General features: G+C 40.5%; 1 protein-coding gene and 1 long non-coding RNA gene across 6 annotated transcripts in view; one reads left to right on the forward strand and one right to left on the reverse strand.

The window, feature by feature from the left end:
• Positions 1-24,501, reverse strand: part of CDH20 (cadherin 20) — a 214,895-nt gene that overhangs the window by 54,130 nt on the left and 136,264 nt on the right. For 3 of the 4 annotated variants that reach the window (XM_077891342.1, XM_077891320.1, XM_077891336.1), the window contains exon 2: positions 7,863-8,263. In XM_077891342.1, coding sequence (XP_077747468.1) covers positions 7,863-8,108 — 246 coding nt within the window. In that variant the 5' untranslated portion in view covers positions 8,109-8,263. Of the gene's footprint in view, positions 1-7,862; positions 8,264-21,997; positions 22,125-24,501 lie in introns of those variants that run through there. The other variant, XM_077891327.1, reaches the window with a different exon arrangement.
• The window catches only part of LOC144310416 (uncharacterized), a 71,644-nt gene that overhangs the window by 42,199 nt on the left and 4,944 nt on the right, over positions 1-24,501 (forward strand). Inside the window, exons 6-7 of one of the 2 annotated variants that reach the window (XR_013376153.1) lie at positions 17,989-18,056; positions 18,162-18,276. This is a non-coding gene — a long non-coding RNA (uncharacterized LOC144310416). Of the gene's footprint in view, positions 1-12,143; positions 12,455-17,988; positions 18,057-18,161; positions 18,277-24,501 lie in introns of those variants that run through there. The other variant, XR_013376150.1, reaches the window with a different exon arrangement.

Here is a 24,501-nt window from a genome sequence, read left to right on the forward strand (position 1 = left end):
TATCTCTCTTTGGTGGGACCAGTTCCTAGGCTTGTAATTGAAATCACTCAAATATATATGTGGATAGTTGAGTTAGGGACATGCTTTTATCTGCCCATCCAACTATATTTTCTTCCAAATTACTTTGTAATGAATGTTGTACTCTCAAAAGGAGTCCAGGGCACTATTTCCATTTAAGGCCTAGAAATGCATTTCTGCATCTCTAATTACAGATAATGTTCTATGGCAAGAATCCTGAAATTTTTTTTCATCAAATAAGTAACAGTTTCTCTCTAAAGTGGGTTTTAGCGCTTCGCATAGTTCAGAGTTTTGTTTATAGAACAGGTAACCAGTGTTAGGCTTAGGCTACTGGGACAGATGTATCTGGCCTAAAACGCAATGTCAGTTATAAATTGAGGGCCTTTGACAAAGTATTGAATGTTTATTACTCTCAAATTTCTGATCTTATAAATGTGGAGAACACCATTAATACTTACTTTGAAGGGTTGTTGGGATCATTAGAAATTAATGTATGTAAAGCACCTAGCACAGCGTCTCTCCCATAATAGGAACAGTATAAATGGGGCCGATTATGATGATGATAATAATGATGATATGCATAAAGAAAGGGGTATTAACATGCCCATCTCTTCTTTGCTCCCTTCAAGCCTTCAGGAGTGTAGCAGAGATGGTACAAACAACCTGTTGGGTTTTTTATTATGCCTGGTGTAACGGTGAAAGCTGCACAAGACTGCCTGAAGCATTGCTAGGACAGTGTTACTCTGAGGATTAAATGGCACAGACTCCGAGAGGACACCTGAAAATGTATTCACAACATCCTCAGACAAGGATGGGTTTTGGAGGTTGTGGCTGGCTTTGAGTTGATCTCACATTGACTCATGGCCAAATCACGCAGGTAGCGATTTTGCTGCCTAGAGGAATTCAGCTGTGTCTTATCTAGAGAGGAGAAATAAGAGAATTAAAACTGACCGAAAAAATAGCTGTGGATTTTTTTTCTACCTAAAGAATTCTATTTAGAATATGAAATTCTCACATTTCCTCATTCTGTATATAGTATTATTATTTTTTTTGTAATCTAAATCTTCTATTTATGCAGTTAAAAAAACCCAGAGGTGCCCAGCTTTTATTGTGTAGAATAGAAAGCCATTTTATTGAGACCTGGTCACAAAGAAAGGAAAATCCATTCCATTTGGAGCTGTGTTTCCAGACAAAGGAATGGAATTGGGAGGAGGAGGAGAAGCAGCTCAGGATTTTTTGAAGAAAGATTTATGTATTTATTTGAGAGAGAGTGTGTGCAAGGGAAGGAGCAGGGGAGGGAAGACAGAGGGAGAGGATCTCAAGCTGACACCTCACTGAACTTGGAGCTGGCAGGACTCGATCTCATGACCCATGAGATCACGACCTGAGCCGAAAACGTGTCAGATGCTCAACTGCCCAAGCTGCCCTGGGGCCCCAGGATTTTTTTTTTAGTTAAAAAAAATTGCTGTGTATTTATCCGTGTAAGACATGTAATCCTAAGGCACATGGCATAGAACTTTTACTTAGAATGAAATAGGTTCATTTAGGGCATGGTAAATTATTTAGGGGGAAGAAAAAGAATAGAAGCTGACATGAAGAAAGTACTCAGGACTTTTTTTTTTTAAGATTTATTTATTTGTTTATGATAGAGAGAGAGAGAGGCAGAGACACAGGAGGAGGGAGAAGCAGGCTCCATGCCGGGAGCCCAACGCAGGACTCGATCCCGGGACTCCAGGATCGCGCCCTGGGCCAAAGGCAGATGCCAAACCGCTGAGCCACCCAGGGATCCCCTCAGGACTGTTTTGAGGTATTCTATTTATTATCTAAAAGATTTTGGCCTGTGGTCCTTAAAAAAACGAAATGTACTTGCTGTCATCATAGGCCAGACTTGGAGAGTGCGTAAGTTAGAAGGCTAATAAAATCGCTGCTGCTATAGAGGTTATGGTTCCTCAGGAGCCATCTGGCTGCCGAAGTCAGTAGAGCCTGGGCTGATCAGATCTCTTGTCTTTGTTTTTGTCTGTATTGGGAGAAGAATTTGAGGAACTTTCTGGATAGTAAGTTCCTTGAAGGCAGGAACCTTGTGGCTTTCATGTTCGTGTGGGTTTTCACATGTAGCAAATGCTCAATAAAATTGTATGGAATGAGTGACGTAGGGTATAGGAATAGGGTTAAAGCTTTTTGTCAAATGTTCCCTTTGTTTTAAAAAAGCTAGCAAGCATCTTGCAGATAGCTTTTGTGTGTGTATTTTGAGTGTGGGTGTAAGAAGGAGAGAAGGGAAGGAGGAGGGGGCGAGAGGACATCCCCAGAGAAGCATGATGGGCTTCTTACGACCAGAAACAAATGGGAACCAGCTATGGACATGACCGGAATCTGCTTTATGCAGAACTGTTTTCTGAGGAATAGAATTGTATCATTTCAGGATCCAGTCAGGGAACAAAACCTAAACCAGTTATTTCAGCAGAGCGAATTTAATAATGGAGAATTAAAAAGGCAAAAAAAGGAACACTGAAATTTTGGAGTGTTAGAAACTCCAGGAAATAGCTAGTATCTCTCTGGCTGGGGCAGAAGGCAACAGTTGGGGCTCCTGGAATCTGGGTGTTTGGAGGAGGCTGGCCTGAGGCCGTTGAGGAGGGAGTCGTGTCACCTGGGGCTGGAGCTTAAGGAGTTGGGAGAGGTTCCCCCAGCACCTACATCTCTCAGACTTCAGATCTAGGCTGCTGAGAAGGGGCTGTCATCTAGTTGTGTTCATCTTTATGAGGGGGTGTGATGAGGCTGGTGCTCGGAGCATAGGGAGGATCCAGAAACTGGAACCCCTGCGGGCTTGGGAAAAGGGACAAAGTCCCTTCTCCCTCTTCCTGCCTCTGATTCTCCCTCTAGTACATTCTGCTATCAGAACCCGGTGGGGAGCTGTTTGGAAAAGAAGACACCATGGACTGCAGAGTCCCAGTGACTGACATCACTACGGGGAGTGCGGGAAGGTGAACATAGGGCTGAGAGACACGAGCTTAGTAACCAGTAAGTTACTCGTTGATGGTAGTGTGCATCTAATATTAGGGTTTGCCAGCCCAGAACACACATTTAGTTACAACAATTGCAAACAGGACACAATGGTAGGTTTCCCTAAGTCACCAAGCAAATTGGCAGTGTAATAAAAATGTGTTTTATATCTATGTTTAATTCAACTAACGCTGACTATCAGCTCTTCAGAAGAAGGTAAGGAGCTTCTGGAATGGAGTTGGCAGCACATGGTTATGTCCATCTTGGGAAAATGTTGTTTCCCCCAAAATCTAATAAGACAGGTGGATATCCTACTTACCCTACTAATGCTTTAGTTAATAAGATCTTCAGCCAGAGGAGTAGTGAATGATGGGAAGTCCAGGTAAATTATGAAAAATCTTAATGATTTAGGATTTTAAAAACAAGAGTGATTTTCACTCTTTTTTTTTTTTTTTTTTTTGCCATCTTTCATAATGTGCTATATGATTCCAGAGTGCGGTAGTGCTTAGACTTTGTGGTTAGGAAGCTTCCATGTAGCTGTTAACCTCAGCATGCCTTGGAACCACAGCTTCGTGCCCAAAGCACAAGCTCTCTGCATCCCACTCTTTGCATATGTCAATATAATCTAGCTTTAACTCGACATGGCTTTGTCCCTGGAAAGCCCAGTGTGGATTTTATAAGGCCATACCAATTACATCTGATAATTGTTGCCATACTCCTTCTGAAATAAGCAAATACATAGGCAGGCTCTCTAAACAGACATTCTCCAGAGCTCAAGGTGAAAAGCTAAATGCCCCTGGGAGAGGGAATGAAAGGTGGATGAATTCTCTTTCAAAACAAAGTAAGGAGGGAAAGTGCCTGGGTCAGTGAATATATGATGTGGAGTAACACCCAACTTCACTGGCTGCACAGTGTTGGCTGAACAAGATGACTGTAGAGATGCAAGAGGTGTTCTCTGTCCTGGGTTGGGTGATTAGGAAAGGGTGGGCACTAATCACGAGTGTATTCCCAGCATTGGGAAGCAGTCAGGCTTGTTTGGATTCCTGTTGCCCTAATACCATTGACTCTTCCGTGTACTTGGGACTAAGTCTCAGGGCAATGAAAAGGAAAGCCCATGGCTACAGAGTCAGATTTCCTCTTACTTTCTTTGTAACTTTGGGCAATAAGCTTTTTTTTTTTTTTTTTTTATTTTATAAATTTTTATTTATTTATGATAGTCACAGAGAGAGAGAGAGAGAGAGAGAGGCAGAGACACAGGCAGAGGGAGAAGCAGGCTCCATGCCGGGAGCCTGACGTGAGATTCGATCCCGGGTCTCCAGGATCACACCCTGGGCCAAAGGCAGGCGCCAAACCACTGCACCACCCAGGGATCCCAATAAGCTTAACTTCTGTGAGCTGTATCCCGTAGGCTAATTATCTACAAGTGGTGAATCACACTTACCTCACATGACTGTTGTGATGATTCTACAATCTGTTCTGTATGACTGTGACTGACACATAGTCCTATAGTAGTAGCCCAGTAAAATGTTAGATACCTTCGCCTTTCTGCAGTGTTGTATATCCAACCCTATGCTGGTACTCAGTGTTGGGGAGGTGTAGGGAAGGCTAAGGATGGCATCTCAACTTCTATCCTTAGGAGAGGGGAAGAGGGCTCTAGATTGTACAAGCCTGCAAAGCAGTTACTGAATTCAAATGTATTTTGTGAAACTTATTTTAGTAGTAGCCATGTATGTCTAGTTGGAAGAAATATTTTACAAATGATGAGTAGCTACAAGTCTTTTGAACTTTGAACGGATAGAAGATGTGTTTCATGATGGAAGTGGCTTTTGAGCTGAGGCCCTGGGAAATTGGAATGTGATTGAACAGAGAGGCAGTGATGGTGTGTCCTGGACAGGGCAGTAGCATGGGTACATGTCTGTGGTAGGGACAAACATGGTATGTGTGTCAGGACCAGTAAGGTTGGGATCAGGATTAGATTTGAGAAATCTGTAGGCGGAGGGCTGGATAAGAGAGGAGGACTCATTTTCTGCAAGCCCTTGAACTATATGCTAAGAGCTCTGATAAGCATTGGAGCTACAATGCTTTCTTAATCAGAGGAGTGACATGATGGAAAGGGTGCTTCAAGGAGATGAAAGTGTTGAGTCCTGGGGGAGGACTGGGAAGATTCTCTACAGGGAGATGAGCAGTGGCTGCTCAGTTAATCTAATCATGAAGAACAGAGGGACCACAGTAATGACAGAGCCTGGAGAGGATAAGGTGAATCTGAGTGAAACTGGCAAGGGGATATTGACAGGTTGTGGTGACTGGTTGTGCGTGAGGGAAGGAGAAAAGGAAAGGAGGAAGTCTAAGAGAAGTCACAGATTTTGAGGCTAAGAGATTTGCAGCCGCATTATGTTATGATAATAACTAAATAGTACTGAGCTGCTGATTTCCCAAACACAATCCCTATCTACCACTATTACCACTACTATCACTACCACCATCACTACCACTATTACAGAGTAATGATTATTAAAATCTTACTCTGGACCAAGTACTGGGCTAAACACTTTGCATGTATTACCTTATTTAATCCTTACTATGCCATGAGGCACCCACTTATTAAATATCTTTTTTGAGCATCTTCTATGTGACAGGTGCTGGCTTAGGCCTTGGGGATAAAATGGGAGCTCTGTCCATGCCCTCACTGAGCTTATAGTCTAGGCCAAGGCTTCAGACAAGACTCATGTAAATAAATGAATTAGATATTGTAGGTTGTGATTAGAGCTCTGAAAAAAATAATGGTCATGAGAGAGTCTAACAGAGAAGCCTATTTTAGGGAATGGTCAAGGAAGACCTAGATTCAAAGTGAGCCCTGAAGAGTCGGGAGAAGCCAACCATGAGAGAAGCCAGAGGAAGAATATTTTATTATGGGGGAATAATCAGGCAAAGCTTGGTCTGATGTGGGAAATTGTTGTGGGAAATTGCCAGGAGGCTATGTCCCTGAAACACGAGAGAGCAAGGGAAAGAAAGGGTGGGTTGCGATGTGGTGGGAGGCCAGGAGGCAGGCTAGGTCAGCGAGGAAGCCTTGGGAGCTGTGTGAGGAGGAGTCTGGGTGACTCAAAGTACAGTGGGAGGACATTGTAGGGTGTAAGCAGAGTGACATGGTCTGACTCTCATGTGTGGAGAATGGATTGGAAGAAAGTGTGGGTAGAAGTACAGAAATTGGTCCAGGTGTTTGCCCAGGTGAGAGATAACAGTGGAAGTAGAGGTGGAGAAATGAAGGATTTGGGATGTATTTTGCAAAGGACTAACAATTTGCTGGTGGAGAGAATTTGGGGGAGCGGCCAAGAAAGGGAAGAATGACCACCTTGTCTCTGGTTTTAGAAACTGTGTGGTGGCCATGCTAGTAACATAGGGAAGATGGGGGCAGACTCAGTTTGGGAGGAAAACCAAGAATTCCTTACGGATATGCTATATTTGGGAGGGCTTTGGGTCATAAGTGTGGAGCGGTCAACCCATATGCAATAGGGTTTATGAGTCTGGAGCCCAGACAAATGACCTGAGCCAGAGATGGAGGCTTTGGATTCATGGATTTAGAGGTGGCGTTTAAAACTATGAGGATGGCAAATCCATCCAGAGAGAATGAATGTGGGTAGAGAAGAGGCCTGGGGCAAAGTTGACAAACCGGACCACTAACAGATGGGGTCGTGTGGAGGGAGAGGACCAGCAAAGAGGCTGAGAAGGAAGGAGGGAAAAACAGGATTGTGAAGGTCATGAGGCAGAGAGGAAAGTGAGTCAGGAAGGAGGGACTGGTCAGCAGTGTCTGAGGCTGTGTTGAGAGGTTCCATAAAATGAACCATTAGATTTGGTAGTTGGGAGGCTCTTGGCAGCACTGAAAAAACATGGCTTTAATGCAGTGGGCAAAAGTCAGGTCTGATTCAGAAGTGGGTAGGAGTTGAGGAAGGAGCTTTTGCAGGTAACTCTTGAGAAGTTGTTCTCTTGTTAATCTGGTTTGATGTCTGAGGAAACAGGCTAACGGGGCTTCATGTCCTATCCAGTCATTCTAGACGCGCTTGGCAAAGCCAGGTTTTGAACCCACATATGTTTGACTCTGAAACCCACATTCTTAGCTGTGCTAAACAAGTGTTTAAGTTATTATTTGAATGAATTATTTATTTTCTAATTAGGTCCTTGTTTCCCATTTTCTCTCACTTGGTTGCTTTCACAAAATGGTCTCTGATTAACATCCAAATAAAGTAAACACAGGAGAAAGCCTGGATTAAAAATGAAATGATGATAGATAAATCAAGGGAATTCGAGTGTAAAGTTTATAAATATATTCATTGATTGTCTCCAACTATTCTAAAGCACATGCTAGGATCTTCTGAAATGAAGAATTATATATGTATATATATCATTTTTTCCCATTAAATTTAGGCCCCAGGCAATACCTGTGGAAATGCTTTTAAAAAAAACAAAACATAACAAAAGGAAAAACCCTCTACTTCCCCCTTTGCATTTCCCAGTTTCTTTCTTCCCCATCCTGTTATTTTCCAGGCTGCTGCCACTGCCTCTTTTGGGACTCTCTTGGCTGTTGCAAGGTCCCAGGCTTTCCCTCCAAAATCCAATTCCTTGTTTTCTCTCACTTAGAACAGAGATTTGAACAAGGAGAGAAATCTTTCCGTTTCTGACTGGTATCTGACAAAGCCAAAATTAGATTTCAACTAGCTGTCAAGTAACATACCGCTAGTTAAAATTGCTCTCAGGACTCAAATGCAGGCTAGGTGACCTCTTATATTCAGTTCATGTCGTTTTCCCTTTCAATATTCGATATTCTGATAATGTGTCTACGTGGCCATTCTTACCTTGCCGACATACAAAGGGTCAGTTCCAGTGTACTCTTCCAGAACAAAAAACTGGTTCCAAACCCAGCTCCTCTTTATCCGCAAGTGTGACTGTGGCTTGTCTGGCAGGAGCGCTTCTAATTTGCCTGGTGGTGTTGGTGTGCCCGAGAGAACAGTGGTCGTAAGGTCCATCAGTCCCCAGAAGTACAAGGACATGCCAAGTCCCAGCCAGCTCTTTGCATTGCTCATTCTACCAGGAGTCCACATGGGATTGCCAGGTTTTCAGAAAGTAAAGTACAAGATGATAAAGCCACTGGAACTTGAGTGTTTTCCAAGTAAAAAAATACTAATGCGGTTTACCGGACACTTAACGCTTCTCAAATGAGATCTCGATTCAAGTCAATCTGCTTGAAGTTGACTTCCTGTCAAGTTAAGGAGAACACACTGTGATGATGTCAGATTCTCTCCTGTGGGCTTATATAGCAAGTTTTCAAGAAATGTCAGTAAATATCCAGTTCTCTACTCAGCGAATTAAAGAGTCATAACATGTTATTGCTTTAGAAATGTTTGAGTAACAAATAATATTTTAATAAAAAGAAGACAACTTATCTTGCTGTAATCAATCCCAAACCTTTGGATATGGATTTCAGCGGGAATAAAACTGGTGAATAAATTTCTTCTCATTGATAACATAGCTGGAGGGTTTATGCTGTGTTATTGATTGGCTTGAATTAATAGTGTGCTCTTTGAAATATTTATGGTCAGACAGCCTCCTAAACTCTTAAAAACAGCCTTCATTTCCAAAATTTATAGCGAATAACTAATATTTTCATTAGCCCAACCGCTTTTCTTGGCTCATTAAAAAAGCCAAAAGCAAATCTAACTATCTTTTTTGCCACCTACAATTATCTTGTGTCTACCCTGTGTTATTGATAATATTAGAAAGCTCGGACTTCATTTATAAGCAGCCACAGATCACTTCGGACTTTAATCATTCTCTGAGCTCCTGGTAGAATTTGAGTTTCACACTCTACTGCTTTGGCTCTGAAGCTCTGAGAGGGGCTGCTAATGTGACCTTTCTAGCATTTGAATGGTCAGTTAATCATTGTATCACTCACAACAGATTTTTAAAGTGCTGTTAGTCACATGCTACTGGGGGCATGTGAAGAGAGGCTAGCCAACACGTTTTTTTTCCTGATCTGAAAGACTCATTTAGACAAAGGGATGTTGACTTCTACCCTGGGGACACCTTTTCATCAGTCAAACTTCTTTTGTTGCTATGAAGGCAGATTAGCTGGTGACCTCACTCCTGGGCTGTGACCTCATCCACCTTTTCTTCCTTTACTTTGGCGAGGCATAATGAAACGGCACAGCACTCCCACCACTCTGTCAAAACAACCAAAATGGCTTCTGTGGGCTTAATATTTTCACTGTTAATGTAGAGAACTGCTGTCATCGTCTCAGATCAATGTGTGTTTGGGGATTTCAGACCCATGCAACTAAATAATGCTCCATTTATACAAGTGGTTTAAAGTGAATGCTTTGATGGCATCTGAATTACCACCTTCTACCTGTCGCCACCAGAACTCGTTTTAGCGTCCTCTCAAATACCCACTATTGAAATGAACAAAAGAATTAAAAAAGAGATCTTATAATCATTTCACACAATATGCCATTTCATTTCTGTGAGAGAAATCCCTTCAGTGAGAACTGATAAAGACGACAAGCTGGGGGAGACTAAAGATTTTCTGTAACTGAATGGGGAGGCTGTACCTCAAGTTCTAGCTCTTAAATGTGGATTGACTGTTAAGTAAAAGGGAGCTAGGTGTGCCTTATTTAGGGTGACGTGTTTGTTAATAAAGAACAATGGTGTGCCAGAGGATCAGGTACCAAGTATTAGTGGTTTTCCTCTTTGGACCAATAGACAAAAACCCAGCTCATGTTTCTCTGATCCCTGTCTAGGAAGAGATGTTCTGGAAGAAGGAGTCTTAACCCAGGGAGATGGATTAATTAAAAAGATTGGTGAGAACAGCTATGCTGTTCTTGGGACTTAGAAGATGGACTGTAAATGGTTGAGGTGCCAGCCACGCAAGGAGAAGTTAGCTGAGTTGTGTGTAAAAATGACAAAGCCGAGCCCACACCATGTTTCGTGGGCACTCTTTGGACCACCATTCTAGAAGGGCCTAATGTATATATATCATTTCACAGATTTCTGCATCTGGGATAAGTACTCTGGAGTATTCGATTCTGGCCTAGCTTAATTTTGTAATAACCACAATTTTTTTTTTTTCCTGTAGAAGTGAACTTAATGAAGAACTACTAGTTAGAAAATCCTGTAGAATAGAGAAAAATTCTCTTTTCAGATTGCATTTATCAAAGCTAAAACTCAATATATATACTTTATTTAATATATTTTCTTCCACATCTGTGTTTCACATGTGTGCCTTTTGCCTAAGCATTATTTTTCAACTATGTCATATATTCTCTGGCTACTTTTAGCATCTCACTGTCGGGTTCTGAGTGCTTAGGTGCCCACATGTTTGGGTGTGGGGGTGTGCAGATGTCTCCTTTCCTGCTTGTACTGGCTAAATTTTCTGGACAATTCAAATAAGATTTGAGGCCATTTTGAGGGATTTTAAATACTGTCCCTTATATTCTCTCATCTCTCACAAACTAGACACGCATTCTTGCCAATTAAAACCCCCTGTCTTTACCTCAGTGTGATCTGAAGAGCGCCAGGGGGAAAAAAAAGATGTTCTTTGGAATCTTTGTGATGAATATTTTGTAGGTGGTGCAGCTGCCTGAGCTTTCATCTCTCTCTCCTGCCCACTTTGGCCTCCTACACACGAGTGCAAAGCCCTCACGTTCTTCCCTTTCGCCAAGCACAGACGAGAGTGGCTTTTGGCTGTTTAGGATCTGTGGAGCCCTTGGTGATCCTGTGAAAGCTCAGGTGGTCTGGGTGCCCCTCTCACATTCCCCCCTCACAAACAGCAAATATCAGAGCCCGCAGCACCTGTAAACTCTTACTGTGTTAAATAACCTGATAGCTACAGTTGATGGGGGAAGCACTTTATTCCTCCTTCCTCGGGGCAGAATGCATGAAAAAATCCTCCCTGCCTAACTTTTCAGAAAGTAAACTCTGGGTTATACAAAAGATACATTATTCTTTTCACAATTAGGGCTGTTTATGCAAGTGCGGGGAAGTCAGTTCTATCAGAAATACTAACAGCTTTGATGCGTTATAAAAAATATGGTTCTCGTTTGTGTCTTTCCTACGGGCTAATCGTAGTGATGATGTTTGAAGGTGGGTTCATTTCTGTCGTTCTTGTCAAGGAAGAGACTAATGTATGTGTATTTGTATGTATAGATCTGCTTTGAAAGACCACATATGCCACACAAAGAATACATTAGTGGAAATTGACTTCTGTGTTAAATGAGTCTTTTAAAAGTTTTTCCCCCATCCTGCCTGAAGAAAGCAAACAGCCTGGTAATGAACACAGTAGGAAGAAATTAAAGTTGTAGATAAAGTGTGCTTTTGGTGAATTGTTTATTTCATTACTTAAATTCGTTGTGATATTTAAAATGTAGGGGGAAGGGATGGTTACCACTTTCTCCTTGAAATGAACTGGGCTTTTATGGTCTCCCTCTGATTTCTTTTTCCATTATTCCCATTTTCTTGAGCTTTTCATGGTTAATGGAAGTACTACTCAGTAAAGCTCAAAAGACATTTCTGTAGAAGCAGAAAGTCAGTTGCCTTTGCTGCTGACTCCCTCTCTGGAGGGAAGGTGTTTTAATTTTTTGATTGGCTTTAAGAGGTAAATACAGACAGTGGTGTGGTTTTGGGGAGCTAAACTTCTTAAGCTATCACTTTTACTTTATAGAACCAGGACATTCAGCAACATTAAATTGGAACGCGTCCCAGGGTCACTATGCTATCTTGCCTCTCAATCAAGGGTCTCACTTGAGAAATATGAGCAAACATATTTTATTTAGGAGTCCCAATTCTTCAGTATAGAATATAGAACCCAGAGAGAACAAAAAGCAGGTTGTGGGTATAAATTGGAGTGAAAAATTCATATGATGGTGATGTCTTTGAATATGTACACTTCACAAACAATAAGATTCCCACTGCGGAATCCTATAAAGGAGATATTTTCGTTCTGCGTCTCGGTGTGAATGCCTTGGCTGACCCAAGTCCACCCACCACCGTAGATGTGTTTTGGAAAGGGTGTCTACTCTGGTGTTGCAGTCTGAGAAAGATGAGACATTCTCTGACCTGAAGTCTTTTTTTATTTACTACAGATGTGCCTTCCTCTGTTTCCTCCTGTGTGGTCATTAAGTGAACAGAAGCAACGTACCAGCCTATGCAAAGCTGCCAATCTGTGGAGGAGACTGACCCTCCCCAGAGCCAGAAGAGGTTGTCCAGATACTAGATTTCTTGGATTTGGGTTGTTCTTTCCCTTCCACTCCCCTGCTCCATACCTTACCTGCCTCATGACATGGTCCCCAACCCCAAAGTTAGCATTTCTGAAATGGATACAGTTTAGAGTCAGTGTGTACATTTAATGTGGCCATATTTCCTCCCCCCCCCTCCTCAGAGAGGCTATTAATAAATTAATAGTGTGTCTAGAATTGAGGAGTTATGGTATGAACTTTTTTTTTTTTTTTTAATTGAGCAGCAGAAGAAAAACAAAGCATACTAATTTCCACGGGGATTTGTTCAAAAAGATGGTCATCACTCTCACTTATTCTGATTTTCTTATATTTCTATGAACCTCCACTTCTCCTGGTTCCTCAAAAACTGGAAACCCTGAGCCTAAGGCTACAGCTGTTACAATGATCACTCTGCTATTATTATCTCTGAAATCTTCCTTCTCTCACCACTTATTCTTTCTCTCCTTTTCTTTCCCACAACGGAACTAGTTGATGCGCGGGAGTGCTTTTAAGAAGTTCAAATATGGAAGCGTGGGGCTGTGACATAGCTGAGGGGGAGGTGCAGGGTGGCTGAATGGAGTTTAGGAACAGTATCTGGTTTTATAGGAGAGAGAGAGAGAGAGAGAGAGAGTGTGTGTGTGTGTGTGTCCACATGTGGGTGAAGAGTAAAACAAAAAAAAAATGGGAGAAAGTATGAATTATATAATTAGGAGCTGGCTTTGAAAAACCTGATCAGGCCCATAATAAAAACTGCCTCGTGCATCCTACATATACGCTGACTCTCTGGCTATAAACTCCCCAGCTCAGGTCCCGAATAGAGGCATTTCCACTTTAGAAATCCTTTCACTAGAGTTCATGCCCAATTCCTCTGTGGTTTCATTCCTATTGTAATTAATTTTTCCATTTGAGGATGCCCTTTCTTTCCTTCCATATCTTCCAAGAATGGCAAATAGATTCTTACGGATCCTTTCACGCATACTTAGTATCTAGTACATGTTTTAATCCTAAAGGAGTCAGGAAGTTTTTGACCTACTTTATGCTTCCTCTGGCTTTCACTTTTAATCAAGCTAATGAAAGTACAGTTCGGTCCATGGGCAATTTCTTTGACTCCAGTTAGACAAGAATGATCAATTTTGATTTTTCAGAGTTATCTCACATGTTCCCTGATTTCTAGTCTTACGTGGCATTTATAATTGCACTAAATTTGCACTTGTTCATTTTTAAAAAGCGTGTGTTTTAAATTAAGTAATTATCTGGCTAAAGTTCTTTGAAGTTGCAAATAATTCCTACTCATTGCTTTTCTTATACCTTTGTCTTTGTACAGAATTTTAGGGAAATAGGAGAAATCTGTAGTCTTTCCTGGACCATAAAGGTTAAACCATAGGAAGAAGAGTTTTTGGCAAAAGTCAGTTTGCTGTCTAAAATTAAGACTTAATGTATTAATTTGATAAATACTTGAGCACCAGATATGCTTAATCAATAGTAGTTTGTGAAACCAAATGAAATAGAGTTCCAGTTTTAGCCCTACCACTTCTTATCTGTGCAATCTTGAGCCAGTGACTTACACTCTTTCAGTCTGTTTGTCATGTGCAAACTAGAGATAATTATAGAGTCTCACAGGGTGATTGTCAGAATTAAGTGGGAAAATATCCATGTAGCTCTTAGCATGGTATTTGGGCAATGGCCTTGTGTTTGAAAAACAGTAGGTGCTTAATCCATGTTAGTTCTCTTTTCCTCTCTCAAGGAGTTTACAGTGTAGTGTGGGAGATACTGCCATTAAAGCTGGTAGTAGAAATAGTAATAGGAGTAGGCATTATGGCATCACTAGTGGCAGTGATGACAGTGTTGTAGCAGCAGGAATAACAAGCAGTGACGGCGGAAGTACTAGCATGGAGTGTTCACTTGATGCCAGCCTTTGTTAAGTCCTGTACCTTTATTATTAAGTCTTTGCAAGAATTCCAGGAAAAGGTATACTTTTCCCCTTTGACACAAAGACAAACCAATAGTGGTGTGTTGGGATGGCTCCTAGGATCCCACCAGCTCTCATCAGAGCTGATTGGCACATCTCTTTGCAGCTCCTTAAATTGAGTGTTGACATTAGGGCTCTTGACAGATGCTATGGGGAGAGTGAACAGGTGAACTTGTATTCTTCCTCAGGAGTAACTATAGCATGTTTCATATGTGACTCACCATGACATGGATCTGATGGTGATGATGCCTGCCAGACCCCTAAAAGCAGTGCGAGGTCAGGTCAGGAGAGGGGGCAATAATTTCTGTCGGGAAGGAAGAGTTTAAGGTAGCATATGAACTAAACCTTGAAAGATGGAAAGGAGGACCTTCCAAGTGAAAGCAAATGCAAGCCCTGTCAGGAGAAAAATACTTGAAATTGAGTGGAGAACGGGGCCCATTCAATAGAGTAGTGAGAGATGGGGCAGGAGAGACAGGCAGAAAACAGTAGCTAGGAGCTGTGAATGTTGCTAGGCCGAAGTATTTTGAATCTAGTTGTTCATAGTGAGCAATGAAAGGTTTTTGAGCATGCAAACGAGCCAGTCCAGTCACTGTTGAGTAACGTTGCTGGACTGTAGCGGAGAGCCAATGGGAGAGTCAGTGGAGAGTCCAGGGGAACCTGGAAGGAGAACTTTGACCAGGACTCCGGGGGTAAAAGAAGGATTGGTGAGGAGTCTGAACCCCTGAGGACACAAGTCTCCATCACTGGGAAACTGAATCGATGTGCAGGAACGTGGGTACGGGGGTTGGGAGGCTAATGAAACAATGACAGGAAGGTTTGTGCTTAGGTTATGGCTGGAATTGGGAGCAGGCATTCATTAGAGGCAAGGTAATAAATTTAGTTTCAGATTTAGGAATAAAAAATTCATCCTTCCATGCCTGATATTTAAAGAGGCAAGAACTTTCCTTCTTTTTTTAGTCCAAAACTTTAAAGCAGCTTTGGACATAAAGAATGTGAGCTGCATCCTCTCCCTGAGAGCGGTTCTGACTGCTTCCAGAGCACACACTGCATCCAGGCCCCCTGCTCCTGACCCAGGGCTGGACCTGCTCCAAGTGGCTTCCTACAGCCAACTTGGTGAAACTGATCTGGACCTTTTGACCTGTCACCTCCCAGATGTTCCCTTTACACAATACCCATTCTCACGTTGGAATCATGCGTATTTTAGCTTTCATTTTTCTAATGTGTAAGGATTGTATACATAGAGGACAACTGGATACTCTGTCCAAGGAAAAGAAAAACTCCTGGTAAAACAAAATAAAAATCAAACAAACAAAAACAAAAGAATACAAAAATCACAGTGATGTTTATTTATTTTTTCTGTTAAAGGAAAAAACTTCTAATATCTGTTTTCAAAAAAAAGCACCCCTCTTTTGGAAAATGATGCAGAATTTGGACTCAGGACATTTTGGCTTAAGACGACTTCTGGCTCTGCCCCTCGATGTGTGATGCTGGGTGTTTGCTTAACCTTGTTGAGGCTCAGATATCTTCTTCAAAGGGCTTAAAGGTTTAACGGTTTAAAGTGTTGTCAAAGATTATCATGACCTAATACTATACATCAAATTCTGTTTTATTTTTTTACTTTCTCTGTATTCCCCTTCTCATCTCTCTTCTCAGAGTACCTCTTGCATTTTCTGTTGGCTCTTAATTATTCGATATTGTAATTATTTACCTCTCTTTTCCCCATATTATAAGCTCCTTGAAGATACAGATAGTGTCTTTTATCCCTGTCAACTGGATACTTAGCACAGTATTTGACACATCCCAGGTGTTTAGTAAATAGAGTGCCAATGTGTTTTTAAGCTGTAAAAACGTATTTAACAGTTTGATATTATTATTCTTTCTGCCCTCATTCTTTTAATTTTGTTTAATATTTTCTCATACTTAATATCTGTTCTTACCACTAATGTATTAAGAGGCATGTATAATTAGACAGTATAAAGGCAAAAAATTTCAGAAAAGAATAGATTTTTACACATGATAGTTTTGTTCTTGGACAGCAAATAAAATAAACCCTGATAGGTCACAAGTGCTCTAGACTTTGGCATCATTTGTTGTTAATATGAAGCTAAGGAATCCTTTGTAGAGATGCTAAGAAACCTTATGAGAGAATTGGGGTTTGTAAAATGACAGTGGTCTAGAATTCTGGGACATTTTTTAGTTGTCTAGTTAAAGGGATATGGCCACAAAGTTATCTCTGATGGTTTAGCTTTTTTATCTCTTTAATTCAGGGGGAAAGGGGCTGATATGAGAAGATTTCTATAATTCTTTTCAAGGTCAACAATGCTTTGACAGCCCCCTCCTTCTTGAACCTAGATCCTATCAGTCCAGTCTTCACCATATGACCATATTTACATTTCCTTTTAAAATGTTTTTATTCTATTGAGGGCAGCGCGGGTGGCTCAGCGGTTTAGTGTTGCCTTCAGTCCAGGGCCTGATCCTGGAGACTTGGGATTGAGTCCTACGTCAGGCTCCCTTCATGGAGCCTGCTTTCCCTCTGCCTGTGTCTCTGCCTCTCTCTCTCTCTCTCTCTCTGTGTCTCTCATGAGTAAATAAAGAAAATCTTAAAAAAAAACAAAAACAAAAACAACAAAACCAAAACCAACAACAACAACAAAATAAAATGTTTTTGTTCTGTTGAGTTTGGCTGTGTATAGAAGTCTCTGATGAAAATTGCTCCACAGTCTTCTAGAACTCGGTATTACCATTGAGAAAGTTCATGTGTTTTAGCAAAATGATAGAGGAGACTGAGAAAAAGATATGGGATCCCAGAGAAAGGAGATCCAACGTAGAGGACCAGCAAGGAGAAGGCGTAGGATAACAGTTATGTACTAGGCCTAGACACAGAAACCAGGCTGGGTGGGGGTGGGAGTGGGGAGGGCCCCAGAAAAAAAATGAAGCTAGTATTAGTGGATTTGGGAAATTCTTGCAGTATTTGTTAAAATTATTGATAAGCATGAGACAGATCTTTTGAACATTTGAAAAAATAATAGTGACACAGATATAAAGAAGAGGAGAAAAGAATAGGCAGTCGTTAATCCAGAAAAACAAAACTATTCTGGAAAACAAGAATTAGAATCTTGATGTACAACTTTGCTTATGATAGGAAACAACATTCATTCATAATAAGGTATGTGTTGACTATTCTTTTAGTGAAAGTTGAAATAGAACTGTGTTGAGAGGGTGAAGGAGTAGAGAATGGGTGGGGATATTTAGAGATAATTAAATCCTCAACTACTGTACTGGGAAGTCAAGTGCTAATATCTAAAATAGATATTTCATGGGGCGCCTAGGTGGCTCAGTTGGCTAAATGTCTGCCTTCAGCTCAGCTCATGATCCCAGGGGTTTGTGATCGAGCCCCACATGGGGCTCTCCGCTCCGTGAGGAGTCTGCCTCTCCCTTTCACTCTTCCTCTGAGCTGTCTCTCAAATAAATAAATAAAATCTTTAAAAAATAGATTTTTGAGGAAATATCTGTGTAAGCGTATTACTTAGAAATATATGAGCAGGTACTTGAAGAAAGAACTTCTGGGGGTGCTTTTGGGTATTGGGTTTTGGGGGGGACAAGGCACTGCTTTTCCATTTATTATAAGCTTTCCAGTACTGTATTGTTTTTTTTTTTTAATTTATTTTTTATTGGTGTTCAATTTGCCAACATATAGAATAACACCCAGTTCTGGCACCTATATTTCTGATTGTGTTTTCATAGGATCAAGAAAGTGGAAATCCTTTAGTGCAGGATTTTTCAGAACTCTGGTCTTCTGAAGCTTTTTCAAGGTAAAATTGCTAGGCTCTGCCTTCGTCTTATTTCTCCTTTTCTTTATTACTGTATCCTCTTTACTAAGCTCCATCTTAATCTGTATTATATATGTGGCAAGGCAGATGTCTTCAGTAAGTTGGTTAACTGTGGTTGGAAAAGCTGTATCCTGTCCTTCACCATCCACCATCCACTTTCCACTTCATTGGAGAGTCAAATGGGACAAATCAAACTATGCAGGTTAGTAGAATATATTTTAAAAAATACTAAGAGAAGATATAGGTGAATATTGTTTTTATGATACTGGGTTGAAGAAGGCTTCCCAAAGTATCATGATAGGTAATGAAGGATAATGTTAGTAGATTGAACTAAATAATTACTAGACATTGCTATATTTTGAGTATAAAAATCAGCAACATGCATGAGAAAACAGTCTTCTAGAACTCTGTATTACCATTGAGAAAGTTCATGTGTTTTAGCAAAATGATAGAGGATAGATAGAGGTACTACCCTTACCATACTAAAGAGCCTTTATACTCATTATTAAAAATGATGATCAAATAACAGTAAGAGAAATCCATAAAAGAGGAAATAAAATGACCTATAATATATGATAAAATTTTACTTTTGCAATTAGCTGAAGAAAATTAGTTACTTCTATCCTATTAAATTGGAAAACATTATAAAACCTATGTTGAAAAAAAAATAAAAAATAAAAAAAATAAAACCTATGTTGCTGAGAATGTGGAGAACTAGACATTTTCATATGCTTCAGATAGAAGTGTAGACTGACAAAAGCTTTCTTGAAAGCAGTTTTGCAATATGTGTCATGTCTTGAAAATGAGTATTTAATTGATCCCAAGGAAATAATTTTGATAGAGATTTTATTTGAATTTAAATCTATTTGTATTTATTATGCTATTCTTATTATAGCAAAAGAAAGATTAATCCAGATTTCCAGTGATAGATGATTTTAAAAACTATGATATACCTATGTGAAGGAATATCATGCAGCTCTGTTTTTGAGGGAAGATCAACAATTGGTTTGAAAGCTGTTCTAAAAAAAAAGTTTTATCAGAAAATGGGAAATCTACCCCAGAAATACCTCAAAATGAATTAATACTGAGAGTCAAGTTATATTAGAATTAGCTGATCATAGGCTGGTTATTATCCATTATTTATAGACCTCAGTTACCTTTATAGAGTGTAATGGTAGAAGGCATTGTCTTTAAGTTTGAGATTCAATATTCTCTACTCCTCCTTGATACCACCATCTCATGGCTATCCCCACCAGACCACACCCAGCCATGCGCAGATAGCCATGCATATGTAACAAGAATGCTTATTTGATCTGCAATCTCTAGCATTATTTAATTATAACATAGTGATACAATCATGGGGCAGAGATTGGTTTGATATCCTCCTCTTTCTGGGCTATGTTTATTCCTTGATGGTTCTTCAGTAGTGTTCTGTAGCTCAGTAACAGAACCATGTTTCAAGCAAATGTGTGAGGTGGTCTTAATTTGAACTCTGAATGGACTCCCCCTGCTCCCCCAAAATCTAGTCCAGTTAGTTTCTAATAGAATCACTGAATATATACTTAAGCTTGTTCTTCTTAGGGACATTTATCAAGATAACAAGGGGGATATATTAAAAAGAAGATTCCCAAATGGCTCAAGCAAAATACATTGGTCTAAAACTAGCCAAGTGGAGCCCTCATGGGTTCCAGTAGTGACCACTGGGTTCATGAAGAGTGAGAACTGTTTTCAGTATAGGATCTTCTAGTCATTTCGGGGTCATCAGAACCCAATTTAGTGTCAGCATCAAGATCACTGACTAGCTTCAGGCCTGGGTCAAGAGGCACAAATCATAGGAATATGTAGCCTCATACAATGAGGTGTAAGAGGGATCTTGTCTACCAGTCCTCCATTAAAGACCTTGTACTGGATCATTTTGGCACTAATTCCTGTTTTCTGGCTATGCTATGAAACAATCACCTCAAAATGTAGTAGCTTGAAACAGCAATTATTTTACTAATTTTTGTGTTTTCAATGGGTCAGGACTTTGGATGTGTTTTGGCTAGATGATTCTGGCATGGGGTTTCTCAGGCATTTGCAGTCAAATGGTGGCTGGACTAGGACAGCAGGAGTCTGGTGTCACTGGAGTCTGCTGGGCCATCTCTTGTCTCTTCACATAGTCTCATTTAGTATGTTCACATGCGATTTCCATTCACATGGACTAATTTGGGCTTCCTCGTAGTGTGGGGGCTTCCATGAAAGCATTTGGGCTATGTATGTGGTCAGGGCTCCCAGGTGGGTACATTCTCAAAGCATATAATGCATTAGCTTTAATGACCCAACCTTAGAATCCTCTCAAGCTTCACGTCTGCTATATTCTGTTGGTTATGAGCCACTTCCCAGTCCACACACTTAAAAGGGAATTAGGCTCCACCTCTTGAAGGGGAGTGGCAAGGCCCCAGGAGAGCCTATGGGATGGGACATTATTGTGACCATGTGTAGAAAATACACTTACTTGCACTTGGCTCATCAGTCAAGCTATTCAGGGCCACTGAATTCAGTGTGGAAGAACTTTTGCATTTTCAGATGAGCAAAGGCAAGTTTTTGTATTTGGAAAGGGATTTAGGGGGTGGGGGAATAGTCATTCTTTGATTAAAAAAAAAACATATATAGAGAGCAAGTTCTGTTTGAATGGCCTAATTTCCATATCTGTTGTGGTAGAGATGGGTGTATGTAAAGGTTGGGTGTGTCTATATAAGTGATACATGCACAACTTTTGCATAAGACTGCTCAGGCATAAAAAAATAAGAAAATATGGTTCTGACTATTACTGAGTGACTGGAGAATTGTTATCAATGGATCATTTTCAACTTTAGTACAATGACAAGTAGTAAAGTAAGTTCTGTATCAAGTGTTTAATATTCATAGTTTAAGGATATTAAAGTCATGATCACTAAGTGTTGGGATTTTAGCAAAGTAGAACAGATTAAAGAGATGGTAGAAAAGGATGTGACTTGGCTATAGACATGTGGCTCTTTGAAGAAGTATTAAAATATAAGCAGAGCAATAATGAATAAAATAAAATTTAGTAATATCTGGAAATAAGAACTCATTGAAGAAATACAAGACTGGTGGGTCATAGTGGATATCATTTCCTCCTAGTTTGACTTCTAAGTGTTTTCTCTTTGGGTCTCTTGCTCTGCTTATGCTAGCCATGGAACAGGTGACATTTCCAGCCATCAAAGTAGGAACCCAGAAGTTAATGTAAGATTCCTTCTGTCTCTAGCTGCCCCAGTAACTTCTATACCTTCACCACTATAGCTACCTCCTCCGTGATGTCTCCGTTCTAATCTGTTCTATCAGCCAGAGAGATCTTAACCAGTCACTCACCTGCTAAAAGGTCTCTAATGGCTCCTCCTTTCTTAACTGATAAAACTGAACTCCTTGACAAGGTACTCAAGGACCTACATGATCTGCCTACCATTCTAGCCTCATTTCCCTTCTCTCATATTTTTTCGTTCATTAAAATAAACTACAGACCCTGTATTTTAACACCTTCATGCTTTTATTCAAACAGATGCTTTTTCCAGGCCCTTTACTTGGCAACCTCTCTTCCAGGAAGCATCTGTTAATTACGAGACCTGTCTTCTGTGCCCCCATGCCACTCTGTCCATTATGCCCGATCAGCCCACATGGTCTGCTTTCCCCACTAGCCTGTGAGTTCTCTGAGGGCAATGACTGTGACCCTTGTGTCTTCAGGATTAGCACAGTGTCAGCACCAAGCAGGAATTTAATAAAAATTGGAATAGAATGAAATTAAACAAAAAGTGAACAATGATTTAGCAGTATAACATTCTCATTTCAGTGCAAATCATGGCACTGAATATGGCAATGTTAACAGAGTAGGATCCTGAGGATCTGCCAGGTGAGACTGGGTTCCTCACCAGAGCTTTCTCCATGTCTGAGAGCTGCAACCCAAAGGAGGCTGCGAAGTGAGTGTAGAAGCTTGGATCAGGTTCAGAGGAGTCCTCAAGGCTTTAAAGATGAAACCTAACAGTGTCCAAGGAAAAGAAATTAAAAAAAATATTTTTTTTATTTTTAAGTAATCTCTACACCCAACATGGGGATTGAACTCCTAACCCTGAGTCCATCCCAGAGTCGCATGCTCTGCCAACTGAGCCAGCCAGGCACCCCAGGAAAGGAGGCTGGGGAGGAGAAAGGCTTAGGGGAGAAAAAGTCAAGGTGTAGCTCAATAATGGCATCCAAATTTTAAACATTCATTTTCACTGAAGATAGGCATCTCCTCGGAATCAGGAGCAGGGACCATGTCCTTAATCAGTAGAGGAAGAGATTTAAACAAAGATTTCCTGAACAGTGATGCTAATAAACTGGGACAGGTTGCTTATGGAAATTGAGAAATCTGCCCTTTTTTGGTCAGGAAGAGAGGACGGGCAGGAGACTGCAGAGGGGGATGCTTCCACAGACTCAAGTAGGTCTTCCAAAGGTGGAAATGGAATCCAAGGGCCATAAGGCCTTTTGCAAATTCCATAAATCAGTGATATTTTCAAATGCTGACTTTACATCATGGTAAGCATTTGCAGCATTTCACTCATTCTTGCCTAGAAGAAATGCTGAATTTATGAGCATACAATGCAAAGAACTAGCAGTCCTTCTCTCTAGTCAGTTGGTGATGATATTTGCTACTACCTATTTCTACTTTTACTTGCTGTAAAGGATCTGTTAAAGGAAAAAACTTTCTTTTGTTGTTAATGACTTGCGGATTGATCTCAGGTAACACTTGTGGCAAGATAGGATTGTTAGCTCTGCTGTCTGGAAAAATTGTGTGTCTCCATTGCTTTTATGTTGGCACTTTCCCCCCTTTCTGGTATTTAAATACTATATAGCAGTGCCACAAAGATGTTCAGATGTTACTAGTGGAAACTGCATTAGCAGTTAAAACTCCTGTATATTTCTTTTCTGTGTCAGTAAAGGAATTGGGTTTCTTTGGAATGGAAAATGCTCTTATGTATCTTTTGCAAAATTTATTATTTCTTTCTCTTATAATCCCTTTCATTTTTTCCCCTATGCAGTAAAAAATCATTAAAAGAAATGCGTATAAACTCTACAAGGTTTTGTTCTTATACCGTAAGGCTAAGAATAGTTTAACAGGAACCAATCCACATGCTTTAATCCATACGAGGGAAAAAGATTTTGTAAATGTTTCTCTTCAAAGTGCTAAAAGTAAATGAAGGTTAAAAGGGAAGAGTAGAAAGAAAACCTTATTAATGGGAAATACATTCTGATAAATCAAACTGATTCCAATCTTAATAGTCAATTTAAATAATGGAATTGGTTAATAGTATCAAATTAGGATTAAAGAAGGGGATAAAAATCTATTTCCACAAGTTGTTGCAAAACAAGGCATTCACTGGCTGATGCCATATGATATCAATCTGATTCTACTGTACACAATAAAGCATGTCCTACGATAAAATCCTTCTGGGAGATGTGTTTAATCAGATGCTTTTGATATTATTTGAATAAAAGCTACCGTGGACTCAGAAGAATCAAAGAAAAAATCTTTAGCTCCTGCAATCAGTCTTCATCCACTATGGATGCTGGTGCTCTGCACATACCCTGTCCTAATCTACTCTCCTAAGCATGAGCTATCTGGTTGGGATTTCACATTTGTCTTCTCAGAAGCCACAAACAAGTTTGTTTGGCTTAATAACCATGTTCTACACTGATTATTCATTCCTAAGCTTCTCACAAATCAAGTCAAGATAAAGATTTTTATGTTGGCAGGAATTTTAATGGACACGGGTAAGTACAATTAACAGCCATCCAATAATAATTTAAAATTACTGTCTTAGCTAGCGTCTTTTGGCTTCCACAGAACTAAATCAACACTTTCACTTCCCAGCACAGTCTTTCTATGCCATTGACCAATTTTACCAGATTTTGTGAAGCTATGTCATGGAAACAACAGACGACATGTAAAGTTTTATAACTTACTTTTCTCCTTCTTCCAGGGAGTGCACTATTTTTGCATTTTCCTGAGCTTGCCACTTTAGTCATGGAGTTCACGTCAGCTCCCACTGTCTGTCAGAACAACTTAAAGTGGTCCTCCCTCTGCCATTCTGAAATTGGTCTTTAAATGATAATCAGCTCTAAAGGAGGCTGTTGGAGGTGGGGATTTAGTCCAGTAACGTGGAGGGGAGAAGGCTGCTCCTGGCTAAAGCCTTTTTACCTCCTCTGTCAGTGCCTTGGGGTCGGAAGGCGTCCCTGGGGGGAGTAAGGCCCAGCTAGCTACCAAGTTGCTGATGCAACCTAAAGCTACTTGGGAAGGGAAGGAGAACAAAAGGCATCACTTATGTTAGGTGATTAGCGGCAAATGATGTATGGGGGTGGGAGGGAGCCTGGCGTACACAGGGAAGGGGGGCTGGCA

This window comes from Canis aureus, chromosome 1 (assembly GCF_053574225.1).
Source record: "Canis aureus isolate CA01 chromosome 1, VMU_Caureus_v.1.0, whole genome shotgun sequence".
In the NCBI taxonomy this organism is placed as follows: Eukaryota; Metazoa; Chordata; class Mammalia; order Carnivora; family Canidae; genus Canis; species Canis aureus.